We start from the raw sequence: 25,320 nt of genomic DNA on the forward strand, positions 1-25,320 counted from the left end.
TGATGGCTTGTTGAGAGAAATCTAAGGGTATGTCTACACTGTATAGCCAGATCCTGGATGCAGATTTGCACCCAGGCCCCTTCTGTCCACATACAAATCAGCCTGACTCGGGTCAGCAAGCATGTAGGATCTGGGTCCAAGATCCTCTGAGGGGTGGATCAGCAACCAAGTCCTGTTCTGAATCAGATCCAAACCCTGTGATTTTGCAGCGTGGAAGCAGCTCAAGCCACAGACCTGAGTCAGAGGTTTTGCGCAGTGCAGTATGGATGCATTAACATGGCTGTGAGACCCAGGTCCAATTATTGTAAACTCAGGTTTACAATATAGTGTGGATGCTCAAGCACAGGCTTGGATATACTGAGTCCACAAGACCTGGGTTTACAAAGCAGTTCCCTGCTCTAATCACTCAATAACACACTCTCCACAGTAGAAGGATGTTCTTATAAATATAGCACTGTTAGCCATGGCATGGTCATTCAGATTCTCTTCTTTTTCCTTAGTTCAGTAGAGAAACAACATGTTTCTTTGTATGTTTGTGTTACAAGGGAGGTGGTTTTCACTTAAGGTACATCTCTGTTTTGATAAATGACTGTGAAAATGGCATGGTGGATGTGCATGTCAAAATCAAATTTGCAGCATCTTTACTGGTGCTGATGTCCTGTGAGAAGATCCCCCCGCCCCCAAAGCACAGATTGGGTTAGCCAAGCATGCATTTAGGAAAATTATTCTACTTATGTGTAGACTGAATAAACTTGACCTGGAATAATTTCAAAACATGGAGCCCCATAATGCCATGTTCACGGAGTCACTTTTCAGAATAGAACTTCTTCAAAGACAGTGGCAGTGATGTTGACTACTGATGAATGTTTGGGCTATTCGTCATCTGAACCATAATATTTCAGTAATAAAATGTCAGGTTACACACTGATCCATGGCTCACAGGCAGTTGGACTATTTTACTTGTGGTAAATTTCTAATGAAAAAGCAAAGTCACACACGGGACCATTACAAAATATTTTAGCTGATGTGTTGTCTTTTTGTGACGTGCTCCAAGCACAATGGTGGTGTTCATCCAATAGCATTTAAATTGTGACATGAAAAATAAAATGAAATGAGCCCCTCCAAAACTCAGCTTCATAGAAGAACCAAATCAGGGCAGAAAGTATGTCTGTGAATCTATTTCAATGTAATTAACATTACACTAGTTACAAATGCAAACAGGTTCCCAAGCATGCTGTTTGGTTACCCTCCGCTCTGTGGACTCAAGTTTGACTCCTTGTTTTGTTCTAAGGGAACAAAGACGGCAAAGAACAATGTGACCGTGACCCGTCTTTACCCCCTCACAGACAAATGAGCCCTTTTAATATGCAGACAAGCTGTGACATGAAGAGCACCCGTGAGAACAAACACCTGTCATTTCTCTGGACAGCACTTTGACCAGACTTTGCCTATCTAGTTTTTAAACAACTTTTATATTCCTGTGGCTGTGTTGAAAAGAATATGTTAGTATTTTCTTTCTCGGGACATGGTCTGTAACTCAACACAGACATGCACAAATGCATGTTCTCTTCCCAGCGCACCACACACACATATTCTACACCTGCAAAATCAGCAGCATTATTTTTCTGCTTGATGAACCCAATGGCAAACATGAATATTGATGGCCCCAGCACTGGTGCCCCCAAGTCCTAACACATGTATCCACACACATTTTGGGAGTGTTTGCATGTATGTTAACATTTCCAGTCTGTGCCCTGCAGTTTTGAATTCCACCCAGATCCAAATACTCACTGCTGCTTCCCTCCCCCTCCACTTAGGGGGTGCAGACTATGGTAGGGGTGTGGGGGAGGAAATATGGCTTTCAGCTTCGGTGGATAAGAGGGTGTCTCAGAGGTGTAGGTCTGAATGGGAGAGAGGGTGATGAGGGAATGTATGACAGGTGCAGGCCAGGGTAGGCGGGAGGGTGCGGGGCGACAGGGGCTTCATGGATAGAAAGCTGCTTGTTAGTTTCTTTCATGCTCCTGGAGAAAACACAACAATAGAGACTTTGCCAAAGCCAATACATTGTTGTCCAATTCCATCTCTGCTCTGATGTGGTTTCCTCAGGGATCACAAGGAGCATTTTCAGCAGCTCTTCAATCTAGCGTAAGCACTTGTTTTCCTTCAAGGTTTTTCTCCCAAAAAAGCATTTATGTTGCCACATTTTACTGGCTGGAGGAGCAGGGGACAGAAGGCCCATGATGAATACTGACAAAACACTGTAGGGTTACATTCCATTTCCTGCCAGTCAACGGGAGACACAGTCTAGGGGATTTTGAGTGTGAAGCCCTGAGTGGAATGGATTTCTTCTGAGTCCATTTGTTGAGGAGAGCGCAGTTGTCCATGTTCAACAGTAACCAAACCAAATATTTTATATGATGGTTAATTTTTGCTGAGCACAGCAAGTTTCAGCGCTGTAAACCACCCGTGTAGAGCGTGCACCAGCACTGGTAGCCATGCCCCTCGTCGAGGTGGGATATTTTGGCGCGCTGGGAGAGCTCTCTCCCAGTGCTCTGCCGCCACTACACAAGCCATGTTAAAGTGCTGCTGGAGCAGCGCTTTAACGTTGCTAGTGTAGACTAGCCCCTGAATCTAATATATATTTTAGCTGGATCAGAATGTAGCGAGGACCTGTAATCGGGTGTTCAGTATAAGTGAGGGGGCCAGATAGGCACAAGTAGTCAGAATGCTGGACACAGACTCAACTACTTGCTATTTCTCCTGTTGCTATTAATACTAGCTGCTTCTTCAGGCATGGTTCTCAGCAGGTGAAGCAGAAGCCTCCAGGCTGGGGGGTAGGACCAGCAAACACTTATGAGTTGCAAAAGCAATGGTCAGACTGCCTGCATTGCCATGAGAACAAGGTTCTCACTTGAGGATGGAATGTCTGGAGTCTTGTTTAAAGGGTTCAGAGTAGCAGCCGTGTTAGTCTGTATTCGCAAAAAGAAAAGGAGTACTTGTGGCACCTTAGAGACTAACCAATTTATTTGAGCATGAGCTCACGAAAGCTCATGCTCAAATAAATTGGTTAGTCTCTAAGGTGCCACAAGTACTCCTTTTCTTTTTGTTTAAAGGGGCAGCTCATCCACTGCCCTGAGGTGAATGAGCAGATTAACTGTTCACCTCAGAAAAGACGGCAGCCATGTATTTTTGTGAGCTGCCCAGCTAATCAGTTCTAAAGCCCCCCCCAATCCTGGAGGCAGAGCAGCTGTCAGACAGTCCATCCAAGAAGACCTGCCACCAAGTAAGAAATGTGCATGGGATGAAGGAGGGCATAGGGAGGGTGAATATACTAAGAGATTATAGGGGCCAATTCCTTCTCCTTCATAGTGGGGAACCTCAACCAAACGTTTCATAATGTTTGAGGAATAGCATCTGTGGCCTGACTTTGGTCCTTTTGCACCGCTCCAGAGGCCAAAAGGGAGAAGTAGGGCTCACATCTTCCTAGCTGGGACGAGTGTCACTCTTGCAATCTGGCTCCTAGCGTGAATACTTATGCTTACAAAATCAGAATGTGGTCACCACGAATAGTTGGGGAACTTTTTTTTAATAAAAATTGTTGCTTCTATGAAAATTCCCACCAATAAACTCATTCTCCAGAATATTTATAGCAAATTGCTATAAAAGGCTTGCAAATACATTTGAAACAAATTTGTTTAACAATTCAAAGGACTAGAAGTGGGATTTTTTTGGCAGTATTCATCAGGGTCTGTTTTGCTTAGTATTTTCTGCTCCCATGCCTGGCTGAAATTGGCAACTATGTCAGAGTGCTTAATACATTTTACTGACTTTTTAAAACCACAACATTAATGACACTAACACTTAAGAGTTTTCAAGCACTTTATCTATTCAAAGTACTGTATTTTCTTTACCCAATTTGTTCTCCTATTTCTCATAGTGCCCCTGGCAGGTAGGTCCGAACTATTGTCTTCATTTTACAGATCAGGAAGCTGTGGTGAAGTGAAGTAACTGGCTGAAAAAAATCTACATTGGAGACAGGATTAGGACTTACAAGTGCTTGACTCTCATTCCTCTAGACAACAATGCTGTCTCTCAACAAAGGTTCAGGGTCGGATTCACCCTGAGGTTTAGATGGAGTTTTGGGCTGGAATTGTAAATGATTTACTTCTCTGTAGAGGGAGGGTCCTGCTGAGCATCTGAAGATGTGCATCGGTGGGGCATCAAGGAGTTTTGAACTCAGCATGTGTCTCAGATGCTTAAATTCTGGTCTGTGTTCTCAAATGTCCACTAAAATTTGGTGGGGCTACACTCATTCTTTGTGGGGATAATCTCCACCAGACCCTGGGTGGTGTTACAGGCAGTATATACATTCCTTCAGAAATCTAAAACATGTAAATACACTGACAGAAATTGTCAAAGGGATGTGAGAAACTTGTAAATTAACAACAAATGCAGGGAGAGAAAGGCCAGAACAAACACACTGATGTTTTCCACAATGATGGAGGAGTTTAATCCACTGTCTTCAAAAACATGTGGTGCACTAAGCACTAGATGGGTAAAAGGTTGAGAGATACTTGGCAGTGAACCATGGAAATATAAACGCATCACATTTTGTTTCATTGTGTTTTTTTCTTTAAATATTTACGTTTTGTGTTTTGCCAGGGTACAGTTTTCCATCGCATATGCATGACAGGCAATCTTTTTGAACGGGATTTGGGAGCAGGACTGGATGCTCAGGGGTTTGGCAATGGGACCTGGAACCTTCCCCTCTATGTTGCCAGTTTGACTCCAGCCTGGTTTGCTGATGATACTGGCTGATGGCTCTTTGGTGACCTGGGTCTGGAGCCTAACAGCTGTATGTTCCCCTCCTTTTTTTTTTTTACAAGGCATGGTGGAAAAATGAAAGGCCTAAATCCCGTGGCAGAGTGCTGAGGGGAGGGCTGTATGGAGTGGAAAGGTAATACTTGTTATGTTCTCTCTTCACCATAGAGAGCTACTTCTCTGATCTCTGCAGCTGCTACGATAGAGCTCAGCTTCATAGCTGGAATGTTACAGAGGACAGGAGGTCAAAGGTACTGGCACTTCAAGACAGCATGTTCTTCAATCCCATGATGTATAATGCATTATAAATTATAAGTTAACAGTGGTAAGTCCAGATCCCTGGGTTTTTAATACTTTAGAAGAGGCCTGGGTGTGCTATGTGGCAATGTTATTGGAGTGAGGTGGGGATGTCAGGAGAGTTGTGGAAGCATGTTACTGCTACAAAGAAAGCCAGGAAGCCATAGCGTTTTCCTCTATAGTTCCAGGACTCCACCCTTTTTGATGGCCCTTCCCAGACATGCTCTATGCAGACCTGGGGCTGAATTCATTTTCAGCATATGAGTACAGTTTCAGCTGAGTCAACTGAGTTGTACCTGCCAAGGGCAGTAGTGAATTTGGCATCACCTCACCAAGAGGAAATGGTGCAATGGAGCAGCAGCTTGGGAGCCCCAGATCTCCCTTCTCCGTGTACACCTTCAAAGTTGTGAATTGGAAGATTTAGCACTTTATGACCATCTCACATCTAGGTTGGTCTCTGCAGGCCACACATGAGAAACATGTTTTTTGGTGGGGGGCAGGGAGCATTCCACTGCTGCCTTTGCTCTACTGTTTCTGTGAAAAGTAAAGGACTTCAATCTCCAGGTCTTTCAGCCCTGTCTACATTAAGGAAATACCATAAAACTACACTGAAGTAATTATACTAGGGCAGCAGTTCTGAGGCCCCTTGGGGGGCCGCAAGCAGGTATCAGGGGGGTCCGCCAAGCAGAGCCAGCATTAGACTGACTGGGGCCCAGGGCCGAAAGCTGAAGCCCTGCGACCAAGGGCTGAAGCCAAAGCCTAAGCCTGAGCAACTGCTGTAGGGCCATGGGCAATTGCCCTGCTTGCTACCTCTTAATACCGGCCCTGGCTTTTATATGCAGGAAAACAGTTGTTGTGGCGCAGGTGGGCTGTAGAGTTTTTATAGCGTGTTGGCGGGGCCTCAGAAGAAAAAGGTTGAGAGCCCCTGTACTAGGGCAAACCCCCGAATAGGGCCGGCTCTACCTTTTTTGCCGCCCCAAGCAGTGAAGCAAAAAAGAAAAAAAGAAGAAGAAAAAGCAGCCGCCAAAGAAGGAAAAATAAACCAAAGTGCCACCGAAGAAGGGAAAATGAAGAAGTTGCCACTGAGGAAGGAGTGCGCCCCAAGAACAGCCGAAGTGCCGCCCCTTCTGATTTGCTGCCCCAGGCACCAGCTTCCTGAGCTGGTGCCTAGAACCGGCCCTACCCCCAAAGCCGATACACTGTGCTGACCTAAAATGGGGCTTACACCAGGGCAGTGGTGGGGGGACAGGAAGCGAGACTACTGACAGGCCCATTATATATATATGTGTGTGTGTGTGATTATAATAGAAGTGTTTTTTTAAAAAAAACTTGGGAATGGGCAATGCGTTGTGCTTGACCCAAAGTAGAAACACACCAATCTACTTACTCTCTTATTAATGTACATTTCCAAACACTTTTCCAAGCAGAAGATTAAGTGTTTACAATAATTGGATATGACCAAGGCACTGTGCACTTCACTTACAGGAAACACACTGTTACAATGGACAATCAGGTTTAGCAGAGAAATGCAGATGTCCCAAACCAAGGGCCAGCTCCCCAATGTGCAATCAGCATAGCTCTATAGACTTCAATGGAATTATGTCAGCTTACATCAGCTGAGGAGCTGGCCCCTGTTGGAAAAGTGTAAAATTCAAGACATTTTAGACTGATTGTAATGGAGAGCAATTGTGAATATAACACACTCCAAAGACATTTCTGAAGTTTCCCTATTGCTCTGTGTGAGCAAGTGTTGCAATTAGATGGAGGAACTTCATTCATTTTCTCCACCAAATGATTCTGTAAGTACTATGCAAACCTTCATTAGTTAACTACATTCTTCTAAAGGACTAGTTGACATTTTTCAATGCAACATAGTTTCCTTTGTTTTTTACTGTCCAGGAGGCTTAAACAACATTTAACATTTACTTGTTACCCTCTTGTTTCAGCAATAAAATACAACCTGTGCTGTGACTGGGAAGTAAACAGAAGATAAACTAACACAGAAGAAACTGATTTATTAACACTTGCTCTAGCCCTCCTTTAGTCCCCCATCTCATCTATTGCAAGGGCGGGTGAGAAACTAAAAAACTTGTAGAAAATGTTCGCTCTGCTGGAGAGGATTTATTCACTCCTATTCCACATTTCAGTTGTATCTCATTTTTAAAAAGTGCAAGATACTCTAGGTTCTTCTTTTATTAAATTTAGGGACTATTGCAGGGAGAAAAGCAAGAGCAGCTTGGCCGATGGAGAGTCAAATACTGCATTGTTCAGAAGTTGGTGGAAGGAGCTGGAAGGAACCTACATCCAAGTGCATGCATGAGCACATATGTATGGGGACATTAAGAACTCCCTCCTTATTCTTGACTCATCTTCATCCCAGTTCTCCTCCTCACTCAGAAAGCATGCTTGCATTCATCATGAATATTTGTGGTAGGATGAACTAACTGATGCACTGATATATTGCATCATTCTGCCTTTAAAATCTCATGTGAACTAATAAAACAAACTGACATTTAATAAAACTTTTTAATTCAAACATTTGAAGGGGCCTCTTTCCAAGGACATGCATCTGTCTTTTGTTAAGAAAAAGAAAATAACTTGGAAACAGGTATATTTAGTTATATAAATAACAATAACTGTGGTATTGGACCACAACTTGCACATCTACTGTACTCTGGTGTGAAGATGGAGTGGGCTTTTACATCCTCACTTCTGTCTAATAAGGCCCCAAACCATGTGCAGAAACATAGCAGGAAAAAACCCCACACACTTGGCTATTACGAAGAAAATAATTTAACCTTTCTAGGAGTCTGTTCTTGCACAATTGACTTCAATGAGAGTTTTGCCCTATATGTGTATATATATATATAAAATAGATATACCTTCCATGGAAACCATGTAAAGGGAATGATTGATTGAAGAGATCTGTACTGGGATTAGAGCCTTCCATGGGTAAATTGCCTATTTTAAACTAGCCCTGATTGGTATGACTTTGTAACAGGCAGTAGTTATCATCTGAAGGCTGCTTGGCTGTATAAGTGAAATAAGTTGAATGTTCAGTCTAATACCTACAGAGCCTGAAGTGCACATCACCACAACTGACAGTGTTTTGACACCCCTACAACTCACAGTCTCAGCAGGGGCCAGTGACTGAATATGTGTGGGACTGAATTACCCTCTCATCTCTTGAGGTGGTCCTTACATCTCAGGGTTGAGATATTTTGGCAGGGTGGGGTGGATAAACTCTCTTACGGGCTCACTTTGGTTACCACCCATCTTGAAATTCACAGGTTCATCATTTGCAGACTTGGCATGATTGCACTGGGGAAACCCTCTGTCCTGTAAGCACTGCTTGAGGAATACAAACAATTCACTTTCCATGCCCATGGAACATCCTCATGCTACAACACAATGCCATTTTGTCTCAGCATCATTACACTGCCTCTCAGTAGAAAGATGTTGGATCATAATCTCGCAACATGGACAATATGAAAGCACAGTGGAGGTGTCTGTCCCACTGGGATAAATTCTAAACTTGGCAGCTGTTTGGGAGAGACAAAGTGGGTGAGGTAATAGCTTTTACTGGACCAGCTTCTATTGTTCTGCTGTTAGTGACAGTCCAGCTGCTTTAAAAAATACTAAATTCACTTTGAAAATGTAAACTCTTTAACCAGAGCTACATTCTTAGTATCTTTAAAAACAATTCCACATGGCTTAATTGAATCATTATTCACTCTTACATAAATGACTGAGGTGTAAATTCAAACCATAAAAAGTTTTATTTAGTATGCAAATGATGCAACTTTTAGCACAAATTAAATGTCATTTTTTTCTTTGATCAGCTTCGTTTCTGGAGCTCATTGGGATCATATACAGAAAGCCTAAATATAAACCCCCTCAGAGAGATTAACACAATATAAATTGTCAAAAGGGGGAAGATTGAAGAATGTGCCAATAATGATGAGATGGCTAACCATTGTCATAAGGGCACGGAATGACTGAAGCACTTACAGAACCAGGCTCATACAAAAAGAAAAGGAGTACTTGTGGCACCTTAGAGACTAACCAATTTATTTGAGCATAAGCTTTCGTGAGCTACAGCTCACTTCATCGGATGCATACTGTGGAAACTGCAAAAGACATTATATACACAGAGACCATGAAACAATATCTCCTCCCACCCCACTCTCCTGCTGGTAATAGCTTATCTAAAGTGATCACTCTCCTTACAATGTGTATGATAATCAAGTTGGGCAATTTCTAGCACAAATCCAGGCTTTCTCACCCTCCGCCCCCCCAAAACACACACACACAAACTCACTCTCCTGCTGGTAATAGCTTATCCAAAGTGACCACTCTCCCTACAACGTGCATGATAATCAAGGTGGGCCATTTCCAGCACAAATCCAAGTTTAACCAGAATGTCTGGGGTGGGGGTAGGAAAAAACAAGGGGAAATAGGCTACCTTGCATAATGACTTAGCCACTCCCAGTCTCTATTTAAGCCTAATTTAATAGTATCCAATTTAAAAGTATCCTACAACAGCACCTCCTTTGTCATCATGAATAGGTCGGAATATGAACAAGAGGCTGCTCGGCAGCTCTCCAACACCACTTTCTACAAGCCATTACCCTATGATCCCACTGAGAGTTACCAAAAGCAACTACAGCATTTGCTCAAGAAACTTCCTGAAAAAGCACAAGATCACATCCGCACAGACACACCCCTGGAACCCCGACCTGGGATATTCTATCTACTACCTAAGATCCATAAACCTGGAAATCCTGGGCGCCCCATCATCTCAGGCATTGGCACCCTGACAGCAGGATTGTCTGGCTATGTAGACTCCTTCCTCAGGCCCTACGCTACCAGCACTTCCAGCTACCTTCGAGATACCACTGACTTCCTGAGGAAACTACAATCCATCGGTGATCTTCCTGATAACACCATCCTGGCCACTATGGCTGTAGAAGCCCTCTACACCAACATTCCACACAAAGATGGACTACAAACCATCAAGAACACTATCCCCGATAATGTCATGGCTAACCTGGTGGCTGAACTTTGTGACTTTGTCCTTACCCATAACTATTTTACATTTGGGGACAATGTATACCTTCAGATCAGCGGCACTGCTATGGGTACCCACATGGCCCCACAGTATGCCAACATTTTTATGGCTGATTTAGAACAACGCTTCCTCAGCTCTCGTCCCCTAACGCCCCTACTCTACTTGCGCTATATTGATGACATCTTCATCATCTGGACCTATGGAAAAGAAGCCCTTGAGGAATTCCACCATGATTTCAACAATTTCCATCCCACCATCAACCTCAGCCTGGTCCAGTCCACACAAGAGATCCACTTCCTGGACACTACAGTGCTAATAAACAATGGTCACATAAACACCATCCTATACCGGAAACCTACTGACCGCTATTCCTACCTATATGCCTCCAGCTTTCACCCTGACCACACAACACGATCCATCGTCTACAGCCAAGCTCTGCGATACAACCGCATTTGCTCCAACCCCTCAGACAGAGACAAACACCTACAAGATCTCTATCAAGCATTCTTACAACTACAATACCCACCTGCGGAAGTGAAGAAACAGATTGATAGAGCCAGAAGAGTTCCCAGAAGTCACCTACTACAGGACAGGCCTAACAAAGAAAATAACAGAACGCCCTAGCCGTCGCCTTCAGCCCCCAACTAAAACCCCTCCAACGCATCATCAAGGATCTATAACCTATCCTGAAGGATGACCCAACACTCTCACAAATCTTGGGAGACAGGCCAGTCCTTGCCTACAGACAGCCCCCCAACCTGAAGCAAATACTCACCAGCAACCACATACCACACAACAGAACCACTAACCCAGGAACCTATCCTTGCAACAAAGCCCGTTGCCAACTGTGCCCACATATCTATTCAGGGGACACCATCACAGGGCCTAATAACATCAGCCACACTGTCAGAGGCTCGTTCACCTGCACATCCACCAATGTGATATATGCCATCATGAGCCAGCAATGCCCCTCTGCCATGTACATTGGTCAAACTGGACAGTGTCTACGTAAAAGAATAAATGGACACAAATCAGATATCAAGAATTATAACATTCATAAACCAGTCAGAGAACACTTCAATCTCTCTGGTCACGCAATTACAGACATGAAGGTCGCTATCTTAAAACAAAAAAACTTCAAATCCAGACTCCAGCGAGAAACTGCTGAATTGGAATTCATTTGCAAATTGGATACTATTAATTTAGGCTTAAATAGAGACTGGGAGTGGCTAAGTCATTATGCAAGGTAGCCTATTTCTCCTTGTTTTTTCCTACCGCCCCCCGCCCCCCGCCCCCCAGACGTTCTGGTTAAACTTGGATTTGTGCTGGAAATGGCCCACCTTGATTATCATGCACATTGTAGGGAGAGTGGTCACTTTGGATGAACTATTACCAGCAGGAGAGTGAGTTTGTGTGTGGGGGGGGGGGGTGAGAAAACCTGGATTTGTGCTGGAGATGGCCCACCTTGATTTTCATACACATTGTAAGGAGAGTGGTCACTTTGGATAAGCTATTACCAGCAGGAGAGTGAGTTTGTGTGTGTGGTTTTTGGAAAAAAAAAAAAAGGGGGGGGGGGAGGGGGGGAGAAAACCTGGATTTGTGCTGGAATTGGCCCACCTTGATTATCATACACATTGTAAAGAGAGTGGTCACTTTGGATGGGCTATTACCAGCAGGAGAGTGAGTTTGTGTGTGGGCGGGGGGGCGGAGGGTGAGAAAACCTGGATTTGTGCTGGAAATGGCCCAACTTGATTATCATACACATTGTAAGGAGAGTGATCACTTTAGATAAGCTATTACCAGTAGGAGAGTGGGGTGGGAGGAGGTATTGTTTCATGGTCTCTGTGTATATAATGTCTTCTGCAGTTTCCACAGTATGCATCCGATGAAGTGAGCTGTAGCTCACGAAAGCTTATGTGCAAATAAATTGGTTAGTCTCTAAGGTGCCACAAGTACTCCTTTTCTTTTTGCAAATACAGACTAACACGGCTGTTACTCTGAAACCAGGCTCATATAGTTTTTTCCCCAAATAAATTGATTCTGTCCCCCAGACTGCCATCAACTTCCACCTTTGTTAATGAGAAACAGTCTCTGGGAAAGGGACTTTCTTAAAGAAACGTATAAAAGACAGCAAAAAATAATTCCACTCCTAGACACCATTGACTGGCAGACGCTTTCTGTGGGGAACTCATGCAGTACTTGTAGATGCTCTTCGCATGCTGCTATTGCCAATCCATCTGCATTCTGATAAGGGCAGCTTGTGAATGTCAGCCTAATTAGCCAAGGCTAATGTCTGGTTTCCTGTAGAGAGCTTTTGTGGAGTAATTACCTTCCTCTAGGTCAAACTGCTGTAATTATAGGTCTTTAACTAATCGAGATAAACAGCCTTTGAATTCTTGCAATAAATAAGCGAATCACAGTGAGGCACTTTCATCTAGTCCTACAACAATACAGGATATTATGACAGGTGATAGCAATGCCATGCATTTCTATACATTTTTGGCTGTGGTCTAGGCATTAACATCTCTTAATAAAACCTTACAAATGATTAACATATATAAACTCGGTGCCCAGGCTAACAGAGTCATTGTTATGCATTTGTCACAGGGGATATTATTTTTTATAAACAAAAAGTGTATGTTTGAATAGAATTATACAATATGGAGACATTAAAAATGGGAGAGACGTATTTGGAAGGCTAGCTGCTTACTCCCCATCAACCCCCCCGTTTCCCTCCTCTCCACCAAAGTTCCCTCCTCTCCTCCTGGAAGTATAACATCCTGTTCAGTTTAATTAATGAGGCTTCCCTTTGAAGACTGTTTCTCATACTAATAGATCTCCCTTCAAAGATTTTTTTCCTGATATTTTACATATTTGGTGGGCTAACAAGCTGACTTCTATCATTCATGTTCAATAATAATCTACAGGAATCCTGAAATGTGGTCAAGTGTTGAGTCACCATCACACCCATTACCAGTCTTGTTGAGTCTACTAGATGTTATTTCCCCTTCCACAGTGGCTCAGGCTAAAGGGAACTCCACTATAAAATCCCTGTTTTATAGTAGTTGTTCTTTGGCATAAGTAAATTTTCATTCACACAAGAGGATCACTTGTGGCACAAGTACTCCTTTTCTTTTTGCAGACACAGACTAACACGGCTGCTACTCTGAAACAAGAGGATCAGAAGACCACAGGGAAACAGAAAACATATATGGAAAAAAATGTCTTGTACACAGTACATGCACAAATATTGTATATAGTGTGTGAAATGTATTGTAAGAAACATGCTAATAGCTCATTTAGAGGAAAGGACGTGAGCGGACATTTGATATTCATTGACTTCAGTGGGCTTTAGATCAGGGCTGTAGAATGTGAACTATGTTTGGGTGACTTAACTCTTCTAGTCTACATTCTACTAAACAATAAGAAAATCATGTAGATCAAGCATGGATTTGCCTATTACAGATCAAAACTGATATTTAGAGCTAATTGTTATCATACTGTAATCTATCAGCCAATGCCATTGCAGGACAAAGAACAATCCAGAGCTTCCAGGATCTCATATAGCTATTGAGATCTGATTTTTGAGAGACAATCAATAGAAGTTTGCACTAACTCAGAATTGGCATTTGGCTTTTACTGTGAATGCCTGGAACTGTGGGTTGAAAATGGCTTTTTTAAAAGCCTGTCTCGCTTGATAATCATTCATTTCTGTCATTCCATTACTAGGTGAGTTTGACTTACTTAGCTTTCAGTTCCTTATTTAGGTAGGAAGCTTCTTGGGTCAGGAACCAGATCCTCCTCTCTGACTTGCTATTAACATTGTAAGATCTTTTCTCAGACTGTAAACTCTTCAGGGCAGGGACTGTGTCATTATATGTGGTTGTACAGCATTGAGCACAGTGGGGCCTGGGCTCTGATTGGGGCCTCAGGATGTTGCTGTAATATAAATCTGAAATAAGAAAATAACAATTGTAAGAGTTGTTTCAGAGTAACAGCCGTGTTAGTCTGTATTCGCAAAAAGAAAAGGAGTACTTGTGGCACCTTAGAGACTAACCAATTTATTTGAGCATGAGCTTTCGTGAGCTACAGCTCACTTCATCGGATGCATACCGTGGAAACTGCAGCAGACTTTATATACACACAGAGAATATGAAACAATACCTCGTCCCACCCCACTGTCCTGCTGGTAATAGCTTATCTGAAGTGATCATCAGGTTGGGCCATTTCCAGCACAAAGCCAGGTTTTCTCACCCTCCACCCCCCCACACAAATTCACTCTCCTGCACCAGCACCTGCACCAGCAGGAGAGTGAATTTGTGTGGGGGGGTGGAGGGTGAGAAAACCTGGCTTTGTGCTGGAAATGGCCCAACCTGATGATCACTTTAGATAAGCTATTACCAGCAGGACAGTGGGGTGGGAGGAGGTATTGTTTCATATTCTCTGTGTGTATATAAAGTCTGCTGCAGTTTCCACGGTATGCATCCGATGAAGTGAGCTGTAGGTCACGAAAGCTCATGCTCAAATAAATTGGTTAGTCTCTAAGGTGCCACAAGTACTCCTTTTCTAATTGTAAGAGTGTTTAAAGAGCTCTGAATGAAAGACTCTTGAATGCAAAGTTAATAAATAAATAATAATCATATGGCTTATTTGTATTACCATAGTACTTCATAGTCCTACTCATGGACCAGAACCTCATTGCACTAGGTGCTTTGTATGTTCTTATAAGCTGCACTGTCTAGCCCAGTGGGTAAATTCTCCTCTCTGACTCATACTGCAGATCTCTTGCATAGTCTGAACCACTAACAACTCAATCAAAAACATATTTAGATGTCAAATGGATTTCCATGTTAGGAACTATAATATTTACCAGACACTCACGAATCAGGTTTGTCAGGAACAGTACTTTATTTTTATTAACTCCTTGAACACATAGATCAGTCTGAGTCTGTTCAGGCTTCTGGTAACATCTCTCTCTAATTGGGCATGCTCAAAGGCTTAACAGACCAATGAAAATAGTCATTTTCATATTAACATTACATCACCTCTATTTGTATAATTGTGCCAACTAACTTTGTGGGTGTCTGAGAGCCACTTACGGTAAAATAAGAACCAACTTATGTCTATGTTCAACCCCAGAATCAAACCTAAACTCTTTTGATTTTTACAAAGAGAAGAAATGAGAAGAGACATACTTCTTGTTGGGAGTGGAAAGAAGAATCTGAATTTTTTTTTGTCAGCATATTTCTCTGAGATTTACAGGCTGATATTTTAGACACAAATATTAATTTAATAAGATCTGGATAAACAACTGAACCATTGAGCAGAACCTGGGGAGTTTTTGCAGATCTCCCGTTCTGACTCAGCATGTTTCATTATCTATGAAGTTCAGGTTCAATTTTGATTAGACAAAATCCTGGGAAACTAGCTGAACTGAGACTAATAGTAGTAGCCTGTAATACCTTTCATATTTAGGCCCTCTTTTCAACTTTGCTGTGTTTGCGGGGGAGAGTGGCAGCAGTTTATCTAATAAAGAATCAGGATGGCAGAATCAGGCAGAATCTGCAAGATCAGTTGCATTGATGGAAAACATCATTTCAAGATGCTCCTCAGTTGTCTGCCACCTGGAGTCCCTCTTGCGTTTGAAGAAGGGCAAGAAGTCCCAGTAAAACCATCTTCCTTTAACCAAGAAAAGATCCAGGTCATAATCCATGAACTGAAATCCGGGAAGGCATGAGGGGTTTGTAACATGACACCTGAGTTGCTGAAGACAGGCGAGAGCACTGTTGTACTGCAGTTGCATAGGCTTTTCCAGACCATTTGGTGCACTAATATCATCCCCGATGACTGGAAGAAGGGAGTTATTCGGTCTCTGTTCAAAAAAGGTAAGAAGGCCAAATGTAGCAATTATAGAGGTATTATGATGTTGTCAGTCCCATAGAAAGCCTTTGTTTCCATATCAATGTCTCAAATCAACTATCTACTTCATGGCAAAGGTCAGGAAACTGACTGTGGCATTAGACCTGGTTGTTCTACTGCTGACCAGATCTTTACCTTGAGACAACTTCTTTGACAAGGTAGCTAAATTTAATAAACCAAGCACAGCGCTTTTTGTGGACTTCTTTCAGGCCTTTCACTCAGTGCAATGAGCAAGCTTGTGAGGTCTGACGAGGTGACTCAGAGTCTCTGGAAAGAGAGTATCATTGACAGAAGAGCTCTATAATGGGACAGAAAGCTGTGTTCGAGTCATGATAGATACACAGCGTGGTTTCTCCACAGGAGCTCAGCAAGGCTACCTTCTGTCACCATTGTTTTTCAATACAGTCATTGATTGGTTGGTGGATAAGTTTGAAGAGGCAGCTGGTGGTGGTATTGAGCTGCTTTGAGTTCTCAAATCCACTGATTACATTGTCTTGTTGGCTCAGTTTGGTGAATCACTGCAGCTGATGGCAGACATGGTCAGGCAAGAAGCACTGTGTATTAGTCTGTTATTAGTCTGGTTATTAAAACTAAGTCCCTCACCATCACCATCAAGCAGTCTCCAGCTCCAGATTACAACCAGCTCAGTATTAACCTGTCCGCATGGGGCCATCAAGCAGGTGGTAATGGTACAATATTTGGGCAACGTAACAGACAGTTCTGGAGGACACTCAAAAGATGTGGACACTTGTACAGCACCAGCTACTGTCATGTTTCAGTCTCTTCAGTGGCCTCCATAAGGAAGTAGTGCCATCAAGCTTGATAGGAAGCTGCAGATCCATTGAACAAGGGTTATACCAAGTATTGTACAGAAGTGAAATGTGGCTGCTGAAGCAGGCTGAAGAATACTAGATTTATGCTTTTGATTTTCATAATTTTTAGCAGCTGCTCCACATCAAGTAGCAGGGCTAAACCAGAAATGAGGATATTCGAAGCTGAACCCAGAAACCACCTCAATCAGCACTAGTTTGGTTTTGATGTTTCTTGGTTTGGACATATTGTTAGAATGAACAACCCATGAATTCTGAAACATGTTTACCATGGAATGCCGCTACACAGCCAGTGATCACATGGGTGCCAAAAACTTTGATGGTGCTATAAAATTGCCAGTGATGACTGTAACTGGTAATAGCCACTGTAACTGGTAATAGCTCACATTACCTGATCACTCTTGTTACAGTGCGTATGGTAACACCCATTGTTTCTTGTTATCCGTGTATATAAATCTCCCCACTGTATTTTCCACTGAATGCATCCGATGAAGTGAACTGTAGCTGACGAAAGCTTATGCTCTAATAAATTTGTTAGTCTCTAAGGTGCCACAAGTACTCCTTTTCCTTTTGCGGATACAGACTAACACAGCTGCTACTCTGAAACCTAAAAACAGAATGAAATCCTCAAGGCCAAAAGCCCAACATAAACCAAATCTTTAATTGCCTTTATACAACTGCAGGTTTTAATTTACAGGGTGATATCATATGAGAGGTAGTAGACTTTAGGCATATGAACAATATTCCAATTTGCTTAGGTTATAAAGTGCTTAGTGTAACAGTCTATGGCACAGGCAGGAGCTGGGCACTTATGACAGCTGACAAGTGCTCTTAAAGAGACAGGAAATCCACAAGAGACAGCTATGCAAGGCACCAATGAAATAGAGAAAATCAGAGATAATATTCCCCAACTGCATATCAGAACCGTAGTCATTGGAAATGGGTTTGATTACTAAGTGCCAAACACAAGATTTTTGTGCATGACAAATATGACTCGTCCACATAACAAACGTGCTCCTGTTCTTTGTAGATTATGAGAGGATGAAGTACTGACCATAGTCAGTGTGATTGCAAGAGCAGAAATTGCTCCAGCATTTTCAAGAGCCTGGAAATGTGGAAAATTATTTCACCAGGATGACACCAAAAAGCTCTAAGGGTGATGCATTGCATTCCCTGAATTTACCAATTTGAGCAGATGGGAAGGCAATATCTCACAGTATTTTGGGGTACCAGGTTTTTCCCCCCAATCTGATTGTGGAGGTCTAAAAAGTTCTGTAAATCTGTTCTCCTTCAGAAAGCTCTGGGAAACTATTGTAAAAACATATTCAACAAATAGATCCATTAGATGCTTATATAGCTTTAATGCACCCAGGATTCTGATCAGAGGGAGCACTTTTAACATGGGAAAGAGTGAAAATTAGTGGTTTCAGCAGCAAACTGGAAGTGAGGCAAACCAGGTTTTATTCTTCATGTCTGCAACTGTCCGTCTGTCCTTGGGAATGTAACAGCCTATCTGTGCCTCAGTTTACCATGTGCAACACTTATTTACCTCCCCCAGGGGTGTTGAGAGACTTCATTCTCCAGTGACTACTAAGTGCTTTGAGCTTCTCAGATGAAAGATGGCATATATGGAAAGTATTATAACTGGAAGAAACAAAACTGGTGACTCACTTGCTCTTTAGCAGCAAGAAGTGCTATTGTTTAACACTGAAACAGTGTCTGTGCCATTTTAGGGTAGCATGTCAGTTTAGTGACATGTTGTGATCGAGAAAAAAGCTTGGACAACATGCCCTCCTAATTAAACAGAAATCAAGGGCTGCAATAAAATTTTAAAAATACATATAGTTGCCTTATCCTATTCATACACAGTACTTGGACTTATTAATTTGAAACTTTTTGCATCTGGCTTTAGTGTTCCCCCCAAATATTTACCTTTTACAACCGAGTTTGTTTATGTAAAGAGGGTGGATTTAATGACTGTTTTTTAAAGTCACCAACACTAGGGTTTTTTCCTCTCATTGGCAAGACTTATCTGTAGCTTCCACTTCTTTCTAGCAAGAAATCAATGTCTGATGACATTTTGCAGTTAAGAGGATATTTTGGTACCCATAATGTTAAAGTATTGATTTTTAATTTTGAAAGAAAAGAAATGCACAAAGTAAAAATGTATACCCACAATGTTATCTGTGGAACACGTCATACATACAAGTGCTAAACAAACAACACTAATACCCAGAGTGCTCGTATTTTGAGATGATGTAGCAGTCCAAGGTGGAAGGTGTGGGGAATGCTTGTTCCTTCTAGCTGATACCACAGACCAGCCTCCACTGGGCCACTTCTTATCTGCCCTCCCACAGTGTTCTCCTCCAACTGGGCCATGGTCATAGCCCTCTGCTTCCCTCACAGAGGGGTTGTTCAAGCAGTTTCAGTGATTCAGATAGTCTACCGGGGCTTCCCAGCTCCCTTTACAGTGATTTCTCCCTTGTGAGGGAGAAGGAAAGAGAAACAGAGTTCAGGGCCCTGGCTGCCCGGTTGAGCTTTACCCACAGTCTAGGTCCTTCCCCTGTGGATTCCTCTGTCCCAGAAGGTACTAACTGACTTCCTACCTGTAGATAGCCTCTCCTTCACACTCCCCGAACTTGATTGCCAGAGTCCTATTTTAAGCAGGTCCTTCCTTTGGATCATGCTTTGCAGCTGCTGAGGGATGGACCTTCTTGGCTCAGCACTGCTTCCTCACTCCTTTAGTTTTGGTCAGGGGTGAACCCCATCATAGATGAGCAAACCAATTTGGGTGAAGTCAGGACCTCCCAGAATCACCTTGTGAAATTCAAATTGAATCTGTCTGAAAGCCTGATAATGTTTGGTTAAGGGTTTCCACGTCAATCACCTGGAGTGACAATACTCTTGGACAGGACAATCCTTCTGGTGGCAGGTCTCCTCTTACAACCTGATCCCAGATTAAGCAGTAGATATTTTAGCATAGTGAACAGTCCTGTACTGATCCCTGGGAATAGTCCAGTTGGCCTAATAGGTCTTTTCCATTTCTAATTTCTGTGATAAGGTAGCAATTAAAAGTAATGGTCAGTGAATCAACCATCAGAAGCATGGAATCATTTTTCAATGATCACAACTCAGACACAGCATACAGTTAGGACTGTACTTATATATTGTGACAAAGTTGATCCTCCTCCACCTTGGTTAGTCTTGCACTTATTGGAGGATTTGCTCACCTTGGAGCTTGACGGCAGCCCTCAGTCTGGCCATTTTTCTGAACCCACAGTCCATGTCGACTCCTCCTTTATCTGACCAGGAGTTGGGAGGTTTGGGGGGAACCCGGGCCTGCCCTCTACTCTGGGTTCCAGCCCAGGGCCCTGTGGAATGCAGCTGTCTAGAGTGCCTCCTGGAACAGCTGTGCGACAGCTACAACTCCCTGGGCTACTTCCCCATGGCCTCCTCCCAAAACCTTCTTTATCCTCACCATAGGACCTTCCTCCTGGTGTCTGATAATGCTTGTACTCCTCAGTCCTCCAACAGTACGTGTTCTCACTCTCAGCTCCTAGCGCCTCTTGCTCCCAGCTCCTCACACGCACCACAAACTGAAGTGAGCTCCTTTTTAAACCCAGGTGCCCTGATTAGCCTGCCTTAATTGATTCTAGCAGCTTCTTGATTGGCTGCAGGTGTTCTAATCAGCCTGTCTGTCTTAATTGTCTCCAGAAGGTTCCCGATTGTTCTCGAACCTTCCCTGTTACCTTACCCAGGGAAAAGGGACCTACTTAACATGGGGCTAATATATCTGCCTTCTATTACTCTCCTGTAGCCATCTGGCCCGACCCTGTCACACAATGATGTATGAGACTATGATGTTCCTTGTCCACCTCCACTGGGTAGTTTGGAGTGGGAGTGGGTTGGGAAGAAAACAGTATTGACACAAAGATGGATACTACCATCGCATTTTAACAGTAGTTTACCATGGAGAAGTGCAGGATAGCGCACAAGAAGTATCCAGCTCTCTGGGTGGGACGCCCAGCACCACACAGAGCTTTACTGTGTAGGACTGCAAAGTTCAAAGGAAGCTTTGGGTTCAGAGAACTGTGAATCTCAGTGTTGTGCCCAATATGCTGGACCACACATGGCTAAAGTACACAGTATCACCAGGAGGAGGAGGACTTCCCTGAAAGTACAAATGGTGCTGGGGTTACTATAAATATCCTGAGAAACAGCAACGGTTCCCTTTCAGTTGTAGGATCAACTCCACCTCCTATGTAGCTTACAAGTGTTCCCTTAGTTTTAATAGTCCCCATCATCATGTGCATTACATAGCAAAAAGGATTCATAGCAAAAGAGCAAAACACATGTGGTCAGATCCTCAGCAATGGTTGAATTGTTCACAGCCCCCACTGCAGTTGTATGTGAGCCAGTTCTCCTACTGCAGATAACAACCCCAAGGGGTTAAAATTGTAGCCAGCGATCTGCCTGGTATGGGGGCATCCTGACCTAGCCCCCTTTCTTCTGGCTCTGCAACCTTTTCCATGCTATGCAGACATCAGGGAAAAGAAATAATCTAAGAGCCTGTAGGCTGGCTATACACCAGAGGATTTTCATTGCACTGGAATGATCTTCCTAGGGCTGGATGTGGCCCTTTCGGTCCAGATCATGTTGATGATGTAGCATAAAAAGATCATGCTACATAGAATAATCTGGCCCAACATCTCACCAATAATTTTTAGAATGAGCTCAGTAAAACTATATTAGAACTCAACAGCAGTCTGATCTGAAATTAATTTTAAACAATGCAAAGCACCAACAGAGCATGAAATATGAAACAGGTTTGCCTACAGATATACATGGTTTCTCTCAAATAGAGAGGAAGCCCAGCATCTTTGTTTTTCAATTTCCTTAAAGAAAGGAAAATTCAGTATCCATTTTGCATCTACAGGAACAAATTTAAATCAGATGGTTAATATGTTAGGACACCCTGAAACAAAGAACAACAAATACTTTGTGGTCTATAAACACACCAATTTATGATCTGTTACTTGAATCAGGCAACAAGTTAGGAGACCCACCACTACACATTTTCATCTGTAATTTGAAATCTTATTTCTACCTGTGTATGACTCAAACATGTTCTTTACCAGTGAATCAATTTTAGGTAACTCCTGAGCTGCATCATGGAGAAGGCACCAGGGAACGAAGAGATCCAAGTTCTGTTCCTGGTTCAGTTGCTGACATGCTGTGTGACTTTGAGCAAGTTACTTAATCTCTCCATGAGTCAGTTTCCACATCTGTAAAAAGAGGATATTGATACTTACACAACTTTTTACCGTGCTTTGAGATCTATGGAGAAACACTGATATGTAAGGGCACTACTACTAAAACCTGGATCAGTTTTAAACAAAAGCTCTATATTCCATCGCAGAGCATCTGACCCATCCTCTCTATTTATGAAATGTTAGGTTATTATTAGAGGTGGGCTTAAACTGCAAGCCTGAATATGCACCCTATTGAATGTCCTCTTGGGAAGGGAGTGGAAAAAACATGCCCTCGTGGAAAAGGTGTCTAAAAAGTAATAGAGGATTTTTAAATCATCCTATAAAACTTATTAGTGAATTATATCTCTGCTACAGAATCGGATGGTTCAAAACACTATGTAAGGAGATCAAACTTTCCCATAGGACTATATCAAATTGATATAGAACCTGACTGCCTTCATTCCTATTGAATTCTATAGGACTTTTCCATAAGAGTTGGATTGGCTTGAGGGGTAGAGAGAGTGGGATGAATCCCTAGATCTGAATCTGACCCATGGTTGTGGGTCACATCCAAAACCCGAAGGGGCCTATTTTTTTCTTTGGGGTTAGGATATAGAGAACATTCCCTGATGATGGCTATACTTGTGATATTCTGGCCCAAGGCAATGGAAATCTCACAAAAGAACAACTGTTATCTTGCATGAGATTTCCACTATTAGAAGTTGCAGAAATTTTGCAAGATCAGCAATCTCAAGCTTTCGACACTACTGAGCAGTGAGGGAGATTTCACCATGACCTTGAATTTGAACATGACTCCAGGCCCTGATTTTGCCTTGAACACAATCCTAACCCTAATTGAAATCTGTATACCATCTCCACAGTCCACCCCTACCTCTTTAGGCTCCAATTCTCATGCTTAATTTTACACCCCAGGAATAATCCTGTTGAACTCAATGGAACTAGTCACAGTGTGTAAAGTTAAGCATGTGTGTAAGTCTTTGTAGGATTGTGGCCTTATACTTTAAAAATATGCCCCTCACATAGGCTTTGGGTGCATTTACCCTTTTAAAACACCATGGGCCAAAGTCATCTATGATATACCTCCTTTTGACCCATAGCCTTGTAAATAATACTGTAATGCACTGAAATTCCGTAATCATTTCCCCCTGCTTTTATATCAGTTTAGTACTTTAAAAAGATAGAGTTGATAAAGACAATGAGGCCCTCTAAGGTTTCCTCCAGACATACTTTACAGGTTTGATCATGATGTACTTTTCAGGTATGATTACCCTTTTCCTCCATGACCCTGATGTTATCTTCACCCTGCTGTAGACTCTTATTGTTGTGAGATGAAATATCAGTTTAGTTTCCTGCAAGAATTACATGCTCTGTCTTCTCTCAAAGAAGGAACCTGGCTATGACTTATTCTTTATGAATGATTTTCTGTCATAAATATAAAGGGAAGGGTAACCATCTTTCTGTATACAGAACTATAAAATCCCTTCTGGCCAGAGGCAAAACCCTTTCACCTGTAAGAAGCTAAGATAACCTCACTGACACCTGACCAAAATGACCAGTGAGGAGACAAGACACTTTCAAAGCTGTTGGGAGTGGTGGGGGGGGGGGGCGGGGACGACAAAGGGTTTGTCTGTCTGTGTGATGCTTTTGCCGGGAACAGATCAGGAACGCTCTTCATAATTCCGTAAGTTAGTAAGTAATCTAGCTAGAAATGCGTTAGATTTCCTTTTGTGTAATGGTTGGTAAAATAGCTGTGCTGAATGGAATGTATATTCCTGTTTTTGTGTCTTTTTGTAACTTAAGGTTTTGCCTAGAGGGATTCTCTATGTTTGGAATCTGATTACCCTGTAAGGTATTTACCATCCTGATTTTACAGAGGTGATTCTTTTACTTTTTCTTTAATTAAAATTCTTCTTTAAAGAACCTGATTGCTTTTTCATTGTTCTTAAGATCCAAAGGTTTGGGTCTGTGTTCACCTATGCAAATTGGTGAGGATTTTTATCAAGCCTTCCCCAGGAAAGGGGATGTAGGGTTTGGGGGGATATTTTGGGGGAAGATGTCTCCAAGCGGGCTCTTTCCCTGTTCTTTGTTTAACATGCTTGGTGGTGGCAGCATAGGGTTCAAGGACAAGGCAAAGTTTGTACCTTGAGGAAGTTTTTAACCTAAGCTGGTAAGAATAAGCTTAGGGAGTCTTTCATGCAGGTCCCCACATCTGTACCCTAGCATTCAGAGTGGGGAAGGAACCTTGACACTTTCTAACATGGAAACAGCATGTGGTAGGCAAATAGAATTAAATGGGTTATCTTCAGCTCATGCTGATAAAAGAAAATAAAGGTAGTATTAGATATATCCATCAGTGTGTTTTGGGTTTTTCTTTTAGAAATCTGCTATGATGGACAAGAAAGAGAATTTTAACCCTAGCTTTACCATTTATTACAGTTTTCCTGAAAAAGGCCTCATAATTCTGAATTCACTTTGGAATAAAAGTCTGAATTCCTAGGGACACTGTTAACTTAGCCTCAAAATTTAGGTTAATTTTAAAATAAATCAAATCAAATCATTGAAACATTTCTCATTTTGGGTTTGGATTTAAATATTCTTTTGTAGTATTACAGTTCAATCACAGAATAAAACTCACTAGTAAAAACTAAAGCCGACTGGACTATTTTCATTTACTGAATGTAGTGAAATGGATAAATACATGAACACAGTGAACAGTAAATTTGATTTTTAAAATTCCTTTCATTTTTACAATCTGTGGTATATTAGTCATCAGGAAAGAAAATATTTTTCTTTTAACTTGCATATGGATTTTTAAACTGACATTTTCCCTTTAATGCAAATTCTCTTGTTCCATTTGCAATGTCACTTGGTTGGTAAAGTACCAAGCACGCTGCAGTTCTAACACAATAATAAGCATCCAGCTCAAAATGCACTATCATGTGGGGTTCTTCCTCGAACTGGATGCATGTGAAGACATTGATTTGATTTAGGGCTCAGGCCCCCTTAAACTATTAGCTCGTTGTCTAATAGACAGCCATCCTGGACCGACTTGTGCATATACTGTATGCTTCATTTTGCTCCCTTAGCACTGGATTCACGATCCACTAAA

At 42.3% G+C, this 25,320-nt stretch overlaps 1 protein-coding gene across 2 annotated transcripts in view; it reads right to left on the bottom strand.

Annotated features, from left to right (window-relative positions):
• ERCC6L2 (ERCC excision repair 6 like 2) overlaps positions 1–25,320 on the bottom strand; it is a gene marked incomplete at its 3' end in the record, with an annotated part of 234,477 nt that overhangs the window by 44,615 nt on the left and 164,542 nt on the right. The window contains exon 21 of one of the 2 annotated variants that reach the window (XR_014711759.1): positions 22,046–22,223. Coding sequence is in view for 1 of the 2 variants with exons in the window: in XM_084629081.1 (XP_084485207.1) it covers positions 22,211–22,223 (13 nt within the window). Of the gene's footprint in view, positions 1–21,951; positions 22,224–25,320 lie in introns of those variants that run through there. The other variant, XM_084629081.1, reaches the window with a different exon arrangement.

The sequence above is a fragment of the Lepidochelys olivacea genome (genome assembly GCF_965140295.1).
Source record: "Lepidochelys olivacea isolate rLepOli2 genome assembly, chromosome: 5".
Lineage (NCBI taxonomy): Eukaryota > Metazoa > Chordata > Testudines > Cheloniidae > Lepidochelys > Lepidochelys olivacea.